The 13,333-nt window shown below is 56.0% G+C and overlaps 1 protein-coding gene across 1 annotated transcript in view; it reads right to left on the reverse strand.

The window, feature by feature from the left end:
• LOC123346518 (C-type lectin domain family 2 member B-like) overlaps window positions 1-13,333 on the reverse strand; it is a 26,322-nt gene continuing 12,989 nt past the window's right edge. The window contains exons 3-7 of the mRNA XM_044983966.1: window positions 9,399-9,543; window positions 7,965-8,069; window positions 4,518-4,705; window positions 3,375-3,478; window positions 1-1,428 (exon numbers count right to left, since the gene is read on the reverse strand). Of these exons, the coding sequence (XP_044839901.1) occupies window positions 1,278-1,428; window positions 3,375-3,478; window positions 4,518-4,705; window positions 7,965-8,069; window positions 9,399-9,450 (600 nt within the window). The 5' untranslated portion in view covers window positions 9,451-9,543 and the 3' untranslated portion in view covers window positions 1-1,277. The remainder of the gene's footprint in view (window positions 1,429-3,374; window positions 3,479-4,517; window positions 4,706-7,964; window positions 8,070-9,398; window positions 9,544-13,333) is intronic.

Raw genomic sequence — 13,333 nt, forward strand, 5'->3', positions numbered from 1 at the left:
AGTTTGCCAACTCCCCAGGTGGTTCCTTAACTTTAAATGAATTAGTTGAATACACTGAAAAGAAGAAAATATTCTCTCTACACCTACAGAAGAGGCTATTGCTGTCAAAAGCTGGTTTAGCACTTCAGCAAACTCTGGTACATGGTGCTTAGCCCAGGCTTTCCAGCAGTTCAGTGTCTGACCGTCATTAAAACTTGGCAGCAAATATATCCTGCTTAGTATTAAGTTTTATATGTAACATCTTATTGTAAGAGACATGTTTAGGCTTCAACACAAGTTTATTTGTAAAAATAAATAAAAAAAACCCTGTTTTAATTTAAATAATCAAAATTTGATCTTTTCAGATTTTTTTTAAAAATCACAGCTTATCCACCCAGATGAGACCCATCCCTAGGCTCAGTTTATTTAGTCCACGGCAAGGTTCCAAAAGAGAGTCCAATTATCACCCCCAGCGCATATAGTCCTTAAAATCCCATGACATCTGGTCCATCAATGGAGCACACTCCAGTGTCTTCCACCACATCTGGGCTGCTCTTGGTTCTCTCCTGTCCTTCTGCCATGTCAGCCAGCCCGGGTGTTCCAGCGGGAGTGCAAACCCACTCTTCCCAGTAGCAACCCCCACAGCCTCTCCCCTGGGAGTTCATCCTCACCAGGGAAATATCCAGCACTCGCCTTGTTCTGTTACCTTTCATCTCTAGCAGATCGGCCCTGCCACTGCTCCCCTGGCCCTCAGCTCCCTCTGGCTCCAGCATGGGGACATCAGCGGGTAAATCCATCTGCCAATCCCATCATCAGCCTTCCCCTAGCAACATCCCGTAACTTCCTTCAAGGACTTCCTCCTCCATGGCCAGTCTATAGCTCCAAGCGCTGCCCTGCCCTCTTAACTGGCCAAATGTGGAACTCCTGTTCTAGCACAGGGGCACTGGACCAACGTCATTTAAAGGGGTCAGCTTGTTACTGTGTATCCCTTCCAACGAGCTCCTCTACCAGTTTGGGAACCTCTGTGCTGGGCCACGATCTGAGAGGGGAGAACCCTAAGGAGGGAAGAGGCTGGTTAAGCAGAAACCATGTGGGGGCAGAGAACTCAAACTAATGGCATTAAACTGAGCAAAGGAAAAATATCATCTAGTCCTGAGGAATCTAACTCCGGAGACCTATTTGCCCCAGGGAAGCCCTGGGGAGAGTCTATAAAGAATACAGACCCAGCCTCCTTCATCTTCAGGTAGTGGCAGGTGTTATCCCCAATAAAGCTTTTCCAAGCCTAGTTCCTAAGAGTCTCAAAGTTTTGACTCCACAATACATTCCTTCTCCATTGTACAGGCATCGAGTTTGCTGCAGATCCAGCGTCTCCCTGTGCTGCACCGCGAGCTGCCGAACCAGTCCTCATCAATCAGAAAAGCACAGTCGCCACCTCCTCTTATCGGAAACCTGCAACACAGACCCAGGGGTGGGAGTCAGGGAGGGGCTGGGCATTACCCAGCAGTCACGGACAGGGGGAGACTCCACCACAGGGCAGGGCAGCCAGAGGAGCAGCTGCATCCAGAGGCATCGGCCTGGCTTTAGACTCCTCCCTGGCACAAAGGGGAAAATAAAGGTGTAGGAACACAAGTAGTGGCCATTGCAGGGCAGGGAGAGGAGAAAGGGGGTGGGGCTGAAAGACGACAGCTGGGGCTTCCAGAGAAGTCTCTGTGCTGGTAGATATTAGGCACGACTTGCCCACTACTCAGCTTTGCCTGACGCTCTCCCCTAGCCCCAACCTTCTCTCCAGTCCCATTCGGTGCAGAGGGGAGAGAATCCACAGGCCTCTCACAAGGCAGCGAGCAGCAGCAGCTCTCTGCGGAGAAGAGTTTGATACGATCCTCCCCGGGCAGCTGGGGGACTGTCAGAGAGGCCGCGGGCCTGTTTCAAACCCGATGGGCTGTCAGGACAGACTGTTAGTAGTGAAATGAGATGTCTCCCTACAGCCTCAAATTACCCCAACAGTGAAGGACCCTGTTCTTCTCCGCACACCACTCCTCAGAGCGGGCGTAGGGAGTCTAACTTCCACCCGGACAGCCCAATGGGGAAGGGGGAGCTCAGTTAGTGTCTCCTCCAGCACCCTCCCTTGTGCCCAGAACTGCGGTGTATTGTAAACCCCGGGGGCAGGGACCATCTTTCTGTTCTGTGATCGTACAGCGCCTGGCACAATGGGGCCCTGGTCTAGGGGTGCTACGTTACTATGAATTACAAACAATAACAACACTGCATGGGGGACTCAAACGCTGCTGGAATACTGGTTTTAGTCCATGAAAACCAAATACCAATAAGACCCCAGACACATTCCCCCAAACAACCTTGGTTAAATATATTCATCTTTTGGCAGCACGGCAGGCACCTGTGATCTAACCCAGAAAATGTTACTGGAGGGAGAATGTAGCGCTGGGGTGCGGTCTCCCTCCCTGATGGGCGGAGAGAGAGCCACAACTGCCCCCTGGTGGGCAGAACCGGGATACCTGCAGCCACCCCGCCGGAAGCAGGGGGCGGGGCAGGAACAGGAACTATAAAAGGCCAGCCCACGAGCTCATTTGGGGCAGAGCTGCCGGAGGAGCTGGATGTTTCTCCCCTGCTGCTGGAGCCTGGACCTGATGGAGGCTGCTCCCATGCCAGAGACCCGGAAGGGCTGCCAGAGCTGCCAGACACTGGGGACACGGAGGAGCTGTTGAAGCTACTGCTTGCCCTTTACCCGAGCAAGACCGATGACAGCCCCAAAATGCAGGTACCCGGAGTGGGGGTGTAGGAAGGAGCCCAGGGAAGCTGAATAGGGTTTCGCTGTGTGACTGGTTGCAAGCCAGACAGCGTATTGCGGTTGGATTTCCCTGCTGACTCGTGGCAGAGCACTCCACCACTGTTAGGGCCCTGGGCTGGGGTGCGGTGGAGCGGGAGGGCCTGTGTCCCCCTACCCATCGTCAGGGGAGGCAGCCTCCCCACTTTGTGGTCAGGAGGCCTGCACTGGTGGCACCTGCCTGAACTAGGACACCAGATGGTTTGCTGACTCTCCCACCAGAGAGCTGATCTCCCCTACACTGCTGTGTGGCTCTGCATGACAGCCGGCCAGAGCCCCTTACCTGCCCTGATTGGGGGCCCTGGGCGAATACGCTCTCTGCGACTGCCTGAGTGACAGCCGGCCAGAGCCCCACTGGATCACTGCTCTGCCCTGACTGAGGGCCCCGGCATATAGACTTATCGCTGCTCGGCTGGACTGCAGGCCTGGGACACTAACTGAGCCCGTTTCCCCCTGAACCGAAGCGCTCTGGAAGCGTCGTAGCGAAGGGGCGTGGTCTCCTGCCCTGACGGACAGGGAGAGCGCCGCGACCGCCTTACAGAAAGGGACTCACCAGTTGTTGAATTTGGTGCCGTTGGGCCATCTCCAGGGCTGGCCTCGCTCCCTCTGGAGGCCGATCCAACAGTCGAGGAAGCCCTTATAGCGCAGCAGGAAATCCTGAAAAATAAGGCCAGTCAGATTACGTTTAGGCCCCCAGCTGTGGTGCTCACCTGCCCCTCTGGCTCTGTGTGGCCCCTTCTCCGTTCAGGTTTGGATGGGCCACCCATAGTTTGCCAGCTGAGAGCCCTGGGTCCGATGACACCAGCTCAGCCCATGCTGGAGGGAGTCTGAGAACAAGGCACAATCGAATGAGCCAGTTGTGGGTCATGAAGACAGGACTCAGTAACGGCAGGAGTTCTCCCCTCCACTCGTCCCCTTCTAGGCTGGTAGGGGTCAGAGCTGGCAGCTCCGCTCCTCTGACAGCAGCTTCAGCCGGTGAACCGATCGCTGGCTGAGAATCCCGGTTTGCTGGACGTCCCATCAGACTGGGGCCTGCTCAGCTGGGAGCCTGGGGACACGTGCAGGAGCTGGGGGCTGCTCAGAGGCCATTTTACCCCTGTCTGTCTCCATCCCCACATCCATGTTACATGGACAGACCTGCCCCTGCCCCATCCTTCTCCACTCCCCTCTGGGGCTGGGCAGCTCTTTGGCTTTGCTGGCATCTCCGCCCTCCTTGCCAGGCTCCTTCCCAGAAGCTTTGCACATAGCGACTCCCCCCCCACACACACACACACTCCCCACAGCCGCCAGACAGGCGGGAGCTGCTCTGAGGACGGGCAGAGCTCACTCCCTGCACAGCCCAAGAGCCTGAGTGTTTCCCCTGGCAGGGACACGGAGCCCCCACCCCACTGAGTCACTGGCTGTGGTGAGCTGCAGAGGCAGATTCGACAGGCAGCCCACAGGCCAGGAGCTGACTGGGCCGGCCCAGCCCTACAGAGGGGGATCCTCCCACCTGGGGCTCTGGGAAAGAGGAAGGGGGCTGGGCGTGAGTGATCCCTGACTGTGACCCCAGCTCTAGCCAGGCCTGGGATTCAGCCACCAGAAACGCTCTGAGCAGAGGCAACAGGGCAGTTTGTGGGACCCTGGGGTGAGCCCAGCCCCATTCCAGCCCTGCCAAGCCCAGTCTGCTGGGATAAAGCATCTGCCGCTCTCTCACCTTTTCCTGCTCACTGTCGATCGCAGCCAGGGAGGCTTTGAGTGCAGAGCACTGGCTCTGGCTCTGGTTCCAGTCCCCTTCAGTCTCTGAGAAATAATAGCATTTCCCTCGGTACCCGATCCAGCCGTCCGGGCAGCAGGGCCCAGCAGGGAGGCCTGGAGCAGCCAGAGGTGGTTTGGATTTTTCCACTGAAAGAGGCAAGTGACAGGGTCAGAGTCTGTGTCCTCTACCCCCAGCCTGACTCTGTATCTGAGTGAATGAGGGGAGAGAATCCCTCAGATCCAGGCCGCAGGCGCCTTACACCCCAGGCAGCTGTGCTGAGGGAGGAAATAAGCCCTTTGACACAAGGGATGGGCAACCGACCCCCTCGTCTTTAGTGGCTCAGCTTTCTGGGGGTCAAATTCACAGAAAGTGCAGCTGACAAGCCACGCAGAGCAGAGCGCAGCAACACCAGATTCACCATGACGGTGTGGCGCAGGCAGGTAGGGGGAGCGTTACCCAGTGGCTGGCACAGACAAATATTGACACCATATAAAGATAAAGCTCAATAAGATTGTGTGGGACACTAGGTCTAACCAACCCAGGGACGTCCTCCTAACCCAGCTAGCTGGCCCACTCCCCAGGCTCTTTGCTTTAGAGATGCACCGAGAGATGAAGATGGGATTAAACCAGGGGTGGGCAAACTTTTTGGCCCAAGGGCCACATCTGGGTATGGAAATTGTATGGCAGGCCATGAATGCTCACGAAATGGGGGTTGGGGTGCGGGAGGGGGTGAGGGCTCCAGCAGGGGGTGTGGGCTCTGGGGGGGGAGGCAGAAATGAGGAGTTCAGGGTGCAGGAGAGGGCTCTGGGCTGGAGCAGGGGGTTGGGATGCGGGGCAGGGGGGGCTCCAGCTGTGGGTTTGGGCTCTGGGGTGGGGGGGGGATGAGGGGATGGCGGTACAAGAGGGGGCTCTGGGCTTGGACTAAGGGGTTTGGAGGGCAGGAGTGGGATCAGGCTGGGGATTGGGGCATGGGAGGGGCTCAGGGATGCAGGATCCAGGTGGCTGTGACCTCATGCAGCTCCCAGAAGCAGAGGCATGTCTCCCCTCTGGCTCCTACGCGGAGCACAGCCAGGTGGCTCTGCGTGCTACCCCATCCACAGGCACCGCTCCTGCAGCTCCCATTGGCTGTGGTTCCGGGCCAATGGGAGCTGCGGGGGCAGGGGTAATGTGCAGAGCCACTTGGCCTTCCCTACGTGTAGGTGCCAGAAGGGGGACATGCTGCCGCTTCTGGGAGCCATGCGGCGCCACAGCACACGTGGAGCAAGGCAAGCCCTGAACCCCACTCCCCAGTGGGAGCTCGAAGGCTGGGTTACAATGTCTGGAGGGCCAGATGTGGCCCCTGGGCCATAGTTTGCCCACCCCTGGATTAGACTCACGTCAGGAAACAAACCTGACCTGTGCAAGGGACAGGCGCCCCGAGAATCTGACACTAGACCCAGCCCAGCAGGGATGTGTTTTATGTAAGTGTCTGCACCAGTAAGAATTCCCAGCACGTTCCCATTCCAGGGTGGGGGGACTAGCACAGCCCAGAGCACTTTATCCTGGGCTTAAAAGTAGCCTGTGCCGAGTATTTGGAGCCACGTGAATTAGTTTTAAACAAGTGCTGTAATTCTCAGTGACAGCAGATGGCCACAGCGTGGCACCAGAACCTCAGCAATGGGAACAGTCTCTAGGTTAAGACAGGGCTTCCCTGGACCCCAAACTGTGCCCCCCCCCGCCCCGGGGGTTGCAGATGGGTCACCGGGGAGGGAGCACCACCCAGCTTTGCTCTGCCCCCAGCCCCAGCAAAAGTCCGGTTACCCGCAGTAACTAGCTTCCACCATGGGGGGGCAGGAAGAGCCTGGAGGAGCACCCAGCAAAGGCTCCAAAGAGAGGTACCGGCAGCTCCCCAGTCCTGCCCCACTCACCCCCCTGGCTCTGGCTCCCCCTCCTCCATCCTGCCCCACTCACCCCTGGCTCTGGCTGCAGGCATGGACTGGGTAGCAGGGGGGGCATGACTGAGACAGTTTGGGGACCGCTGGGTTGAGCTGGGTTGAAAAGGTCAGTGTCGGAGTCACCCTGTCCAGAGACAGTTTAGCTGGGATCTCCCCAGCAGCCTCAAGCCAGCGAGTCTGTCACAGGCTCCCGGGGAATTTCAATGGGCACTGTAGCAGGGTGGACCCCTGCTCCGGCCCTGAAGGGGTTAAAAACAGCCCTGGGAAGGGGCCGAAGCTCAAGAAAACAGCCTTTAGGCTGGGCTGATTGGGAAAGTGGCTGCAGCTGGGGCCACGCCCCAAGGGAAGTCAGAAGCACAGACAGTCTCTCTCTGCCTTCAGAGCAGGGCCGGCTCCAGACCCCAGCGCGCGCTTGGGGCGGCATTTTGCCGGCAGGGCGGCAGGCGGCTCCGGCGGACCTTCCGCAGGCATGACTGCGGAAGGTCCGCCGGTCCCGCGGCTCGGGTGGACCCCCCGCAGGCACGCCTCCGGAAGCTCCACCGGAGCTGCAGGACCGGCGACCGGCAGCGCGCCCCCTGCGGCATGCCGCCGTGCTTGGGGCGGCCGGATTCCTAGAGCCGCCCCTGCTTCAGAGAGAGAAGGGCCTAGCTGCAGGGAGCTAGAGACAGGGTACCAGAGTAGAGTAGGGCTGGGGAAAGGCAGAGGGGCTGGGGAGCTCCAGCCTGGAAAGCCCCAGGCTGCGGCCTAGCATTGGGCTAACAGGTACTGGGGGTTGCAGAGGGCAGCCCAGGGGTAGGCCAAGGCAGCAGGTCCAAACCCTCCTTGCCAGTGATGAGTGGCTGATACTGCAGCCTGCCCCAGGGTGTGGGGCTAGACAATGACTGGCAGTAGCCACATACTGAGGCAAGGTGGGGATAGAGGGTGGGGGTTCCCTGAGAAGGGGAAACCCTGAGAGAAAGGGGTTACTGCCAGGGGGCAGCACCCCCATGTAAAAGGGCACCGGGTCCAGGGAGGGGCACGGGGGCCAGAGGACAGGCAGATCACCAGCCTGCAGAGGGCGCACCAGGGCTGGAACAGAGCTAATTCCCGGAGTCACCAGCAGGAGGCGCTGCAGGGGTGAGTCTGACCTGTCTACAGGCACCAACCCCCACAGCTGCCTTTTGGAGACCCCACCCCCGCCTCCTTCCCCCAGTGCAGCAGCAGGGACAGGGTCACAAACTCCTGGGAAAGCCTCCTGAAGATTAACCCTTTCGGGGAAGCAGCAGCGGTGGGGTCAACCAGGCCTAACACCCAGGCTACATCTGAAGGGCCCGTGCAGTTGGCTCACACACAGAGGTAGGGAGGGTTATTGTGTCACTAACAGGTGAGCAGGACAAGCCATTCTAGACCCACTGGAGTCACTGGTTAGTAGCTTCCCTGCCACCCCACAGACAGTCCAGGGGAGCAGAGACTGGGTGGACCACGCCCTTACCTGCTAAAAGTGCTGCTAGAGTAACGATGATGATGATCAAAACTGTGATGGTAGCTGGGACAAGGACTTGATGGGAAGCACGTTTCCTGAGCCAAGACCCAGGGGCTGAAAGAGACAAAGCCATGAGTGCTTCTGGGGAGCAGAGTCATTAACGGTATCGATGCCTGAGCTGCTGTCAGCAAATATCTACTGTGATTCCCAGGGTGCGCTGAGTCGGAGAAACAAGGGGTCTGGTTTTTCTGTTTGCAGCTACAATACAACCAGGTTTGCAGCATTTAACAGGGTCTCCCAGTGACTCTTCTGAGGGGAGCCATTCTGGGACAGACCCACTGGGTTCTCTCAGGCTCCTTCTCTAGCTCCAAGTGCAGTTACATGAGGGCAGAGTAGCCAAGGTGTCAGATGTACAACGGAAGCTTTAAATCTCCTCCCGGCCCCCCAAGACTAAGGACTGGCCTCTCTCGGCCCTACTTCAGGGTTCACACAGGGGGTCTGATCTCTCAGACTCCCTGCAATCCTTGACCCTCCTTGTCTGAAGGAACAAATTTCCTTTGAAGTCTTGATTCTCAGGACAAAGGGGATTTCAGTTAGTGACTGTGAGACACAGACACAGTGTTACTCAGGGGAATGACCCCTGGCCGCCCCCATGCGAGATGAGGCTCCCAGCTCCAGCAGCTGAGACATTTGGAGATCTCAACATCCCCTCTTCACACTTGGTAGGTGCAGCAGCAGCGCCGGCAAAACCCGCAGGAACAGACGACAGTACCTGCCACCCCCAGACACGGGCTCACTTTCATGCACACCCAGGGCCCTGCCTCCGTGCGATGGTGTTCGGTGTGAGTCTCTCACACAGAGAGGGAACGCAAAAGTGAAGTGGACCAGAGGGAGATGGGGGCAGGGCCGGCTCTAGACCCCAGCGCGGCAAGCACGCGCGTGGGGCGGCCCTTTCCTGGGGGGGCGGCAGGCTGGGCCGGCGGACCTGCCGCAGTCATGCCTGCGGGAGGTCCACCGGAGCCCCGGGACGACCGGACCTGTCGCAGGCATGACTGCGGAGGGGGCGCTCGTCCCCCAGCTCCAGCGGACCTCCCGCAGGCATGACTGCGGACGGTTCGCTGGTCCCGTGGCTCGACTGGACCTCCTGCAGGCATGCCTGCAGCAGCTCCAGCAGAGCCGCCGGACCTGCGAACCGTCCGCAGCTGCAGGAGGTCCAGCCGAGCCGCACGACCAGCGGACCCTCCGCAGTCATGCCCGCGGGAGGTCCGCTGCTCCCGCGGCTCCGGGGCGCCTCCCGGGCATGACTGCTTGGGGCGGCCAAAAACGTAGAGCTGCCCCTGGATGGGGGCCAGGATTTCAGAGGGGTAACAGCCCCTGCCCACTGCGAGCCCTCTGGCCACATCCAGGCACGCAAAGTACAAGTAGCAGGAACAAGCTGGGTACCTGATCCATCGGAGCTCATTGAGGCAATCAGTTTCCTGCAGCGTCCACACATGAGAGTTTGATCAGTTCCATCCACCACTGAAAGTGTGGCCCCGTCTGGCCGTGCCTCAGTGTCTCTGCCCGGCCTGTTCCCGTATTATAATCTCTTAAAAGATTTAATTAAAAAGCAATATGCTGAATCCATCAGCCTATATCAAAAACTTTGAGTTAACGGCTGCTTTTCTATATAAAGAGAAAAAATCAGGGGACAAACATCAAACTTTCCATGTTGAGCTTTATACATATGGCACAATAGGCCATGGACGGTATAAAGGGCTTGATCCTCCGAGGGACCCAGGAGCTATGCTACTGGGTGCAAGATTGTTTAAGAAAGAAATGTTATCTGCAGCTTTATTTAATTAAATGCCACTTACCATCCTAATGCAGCTTGGCACACGTCACCAACGAAAAGTTAATTATGTAGTAAATAAGCAACATCTCATTCGTCATTGTCTAACATACTCAGGGCCGCCCAGAGGATTCTGGGGGCCTGGGGTCTTTGGCAGCAGGTCCCAGGGCAGCCTTCGGCAGCGAGGGGCCCCTGCCGCGGGTCTTTGGGGCTCTTCGGCGGCGGGTCCCGGAGCGGAAGGACCCCCCACCGCTGAATTACTGCCGAAGCGGGGGCCCGCTGCCGCCAAAGACCCCAGGCCCCCTGAATCCTCTGGGCAGCCCTGCTCGGAGCAGAGCCAGGCTGGCCCCGAGCTGCAACCCCGGCCAGAGGGGGCAACACACGTCATTTTGGAACAGGCGAAGTTGAAAGCGCACTGAACTGATCAGCTCCTTCAGCCTGCAACCCACACACAGTCTATGGGTCTGTGTCCTTCCCCCCCTGCCCCAAGCAGAGAGACACACACACTCACAAAGCCCATGGGTCTGTGTCCTTTCCCGCCCCCTCCCCGCAGACACACACAGCCACAGCCCGACAGTCTGTCCTTGCCCTCCCCCGCCCCCCAGCAGGCACATACCCTGCTCCCCCATCCCCGGCGCCGCTCTTCTCCTCTCTCCCTCCTTCCCACCTCCCCCCCCCAGGGACCACCCCTCTCTGCCGCCTGGGGCCCACTCTTCTCCCTCTCTCTCCCTCAGGCCTACCGGGGACACCCCTTTCTTCCTCCCTCCCCCCCTCACCACTCTGGGACTGGGTCTCTTCCCCCCTACCCAGGCCTGCTGTCCCACTCCTAGTATCTGTGGGGCTGGGTCTCCCACTCAGCTAAAATGGCCGCTTACCGACTCCTGGCGCAGGGGAGGACGTGACAGTGGGGGTTCACTGCCTTCATACAGCTACTTCTCCAACGCACCTCCCACAACCCTCGTGATCCTCTTGTTCCCAGTATAGGGAGCGTCTGCCCTTTGTCAGCAGTTCCCCTTCCTTAAATTTTCCTGCCGTTATATGGCCTGCCCAGCTCATTTCTGGGTCGCTGTTCTGTGGGGTTTGCAGGTCTCTGGCCTGGTTCCCTGCTCCCTGTGCGCCATGGTGCTGTCCCCCCCGTCCCTTCGCTATGTACGTGTCTGAGGGACAACAAGGTGCAGGGCAGCGGGGGAGAATCAGGCCCATGGAGCATCAGGAACAAACGGGGCCTTTCGCTTCAGTGGGGCCCCACCGACACTTCCATTGGGGTCAGCGTTACCTGCCTGTGGCTGAAAGACAGCTGTCAAAATCAGGGCAGGCCAAGCTGGACACGTCAAATGTGGGTCACAGAGGCTTGAATCTCTCCCCTCTCCTTCCAGTTCCCCCCTCACGCCACTACCCGTTGGAGCTAGTGGTGGAGGCTTGGAACCAGGGTGGGCTGGCAGCCCCCTCCCCACTCCCCTAAGTTCCCTGTGTGGTAGCTGCCCAGCAGGCTAATGATTCCCCCCACTGCCGTGTGCTGCTCCTGCCCTCTGCCTTGGAGCTGCTCCCGGGAGCCTCCTGCTTGCTGTGCGGGGGGTGTGTGTGTGCAAATGTCAGCATGTCTCCTGTCCCCTGCTCCTTTACCCCATCTCCACAGAGCAAGCGGGGACACGACAGGGCTCAGGACTAAGGGAGCTTGCTGGCAGCAGCTGCTGTCTCCACTTGCTGATCTATTTAAAAAGGCAATGTGCTTAGAGGGGGGTCAGCGTACAGTAACAGAAAATGTGGAAATGGCAGAGCTGCTTAATGACTTCTTTGTTTCAGTTTTCACCAAGAAGGTTGGTGGTGATTGGACATCTAACATAGTGAATGCCAATGAAAATGAGGTAGGATTAGAGGTGAAAATAGGAAAAGAAGAAGTTAAAAATTACTTAGACAAATTAGATGTCTTCAAATCATGAGGGTCTGATGAAATACTCAAGGAGCTGACTGAGGAGATAGCTGAGCCACTTTGAAAAGTCATGGGAGACGGGAGTGATTCCAGAGGACTGGAAAAGAGCAATTATAGTGCCCATCTATAAAAAGGGAAATAAGGACAACCCAGGGGATTACAGACCAGTCTGCTTAACTTGTGTACTCAGAAAGATAATGGAGCAAATAATTAAGCAATCAATTTGCAAACATCTAGAAGAAAATAAGGTGATAAGTAACAGTCAGCATGGATTTGTCAAGAACAAATCGTGTCAAACCAACCTGATAGCTTTCTTTGACAGGGTAACAAGCCTTGTGGATGGGGGAAAGCAGTCAATGTGGTATATCTTGACTTTAGTAAAGTTTTTGATACTTTGTCACATAGTCTTCTCAGAATCAAACCAGGGAAATGCAACCTAGATGGAGCTACAATAAGGTGGGTTCAAAACTGGTTGGAAAACCATTCCCAGAGAGCAGTTATCAGTGGTTCACAGTCATGCGGGAAGGGCATAACGAGTGGGGTCCTGCAGGGATCAGTTCTGGATACGTTTCTGTTCAATATCTTCATCAATGGTTTAGATAATGGCATAGACAGCACACTTTTAAAGTTTGCGGATGATACCAAGCTGGGAGGGGTTGGAAGTGCTTTGGAGAATAGGGTTAAAATTCAAAATGATTTGGACAAATTGGAGAAATGGTCGGAAGTAAATAGGATGAAATTAAATACGGACAAATGCAAAGTGCTCCACTTAGAAAGGAACAATCAGTTGGAAGCACACAAAATTGGAAATGACTGCCTAGGAAGGAGTATTGTGCAACAAGATCTGGAGAGTCATAGTGGATCACAAGCTAAATATGAGTCAACTGTGTAACACTGCTGCAAAAAAAGGGAACATAATACTGAGATGTATTAGCAGGAGTGTCATAAGCAAGACACGAGAAGTAATTCTTCTACTCTACTCTGCGCGGATTAGGCCGCAACTGCAGTATTGTGTTCAGTTCTGGGCGTCACATTTCAGGAAAGATGTGGACAAATTGGAGAAAGTCCAGCAAAGAGCAACAAAAATTATTAAAGGTCTAGAAAACATGACCTATGAGGGAAGCCTGAAACATGATAACCGTTTTAAAGTACATAAAAGGTTGTTACAAGGAGAAGGGAGAAGAATTGTTCTCCTTAACCTCTGAGGATAGGACAAGAAGCAATGGGCTTAAATTGCAGCAAGGGAGCTTTAGGTTGGTGTGACGTTGCACTCTACATGATTTTGTAAAAATATGCTCATGAGTGTGAATATAATGTAACTGGAATATGCTTCATGTAAAAGGTCTCTTGTAAAGTATCATTATGAAGTTTATAATCTACTGAGTGTGATCATCCTATTTGTATAAAGGTAACAGTTTTGTATGTGAAACTAGAAATATGAAATATAACTCTGAGGGCCTATTGTAATTATGCAAAGTGTGGGCCATTAATGGTGGTTTGGAATCTTGATGGCTCCCCTTAACCAGGACAATTGACTGTAGGTGGCTCTGTTTTACTGGTAAGTCTTCCTGTATATGTGTGTGCTGGCAAGTGGATAATGAAGTCTCTCAGTGACAT

The sequence above is a fragment of the Mauremys mutica genome, chromosome 12 (assembly GCF_020497125.1).
Source record: "Mauremys mutica isolate MM-2020 ecotype Southern chromosome 12, ASM2049712v1, whole genome shotgun sequence".
NCBI lineage: Eukaryota > Metazoa > Chordata > Testudines > Geoemydidae > Mauremys > Mauremys mutica.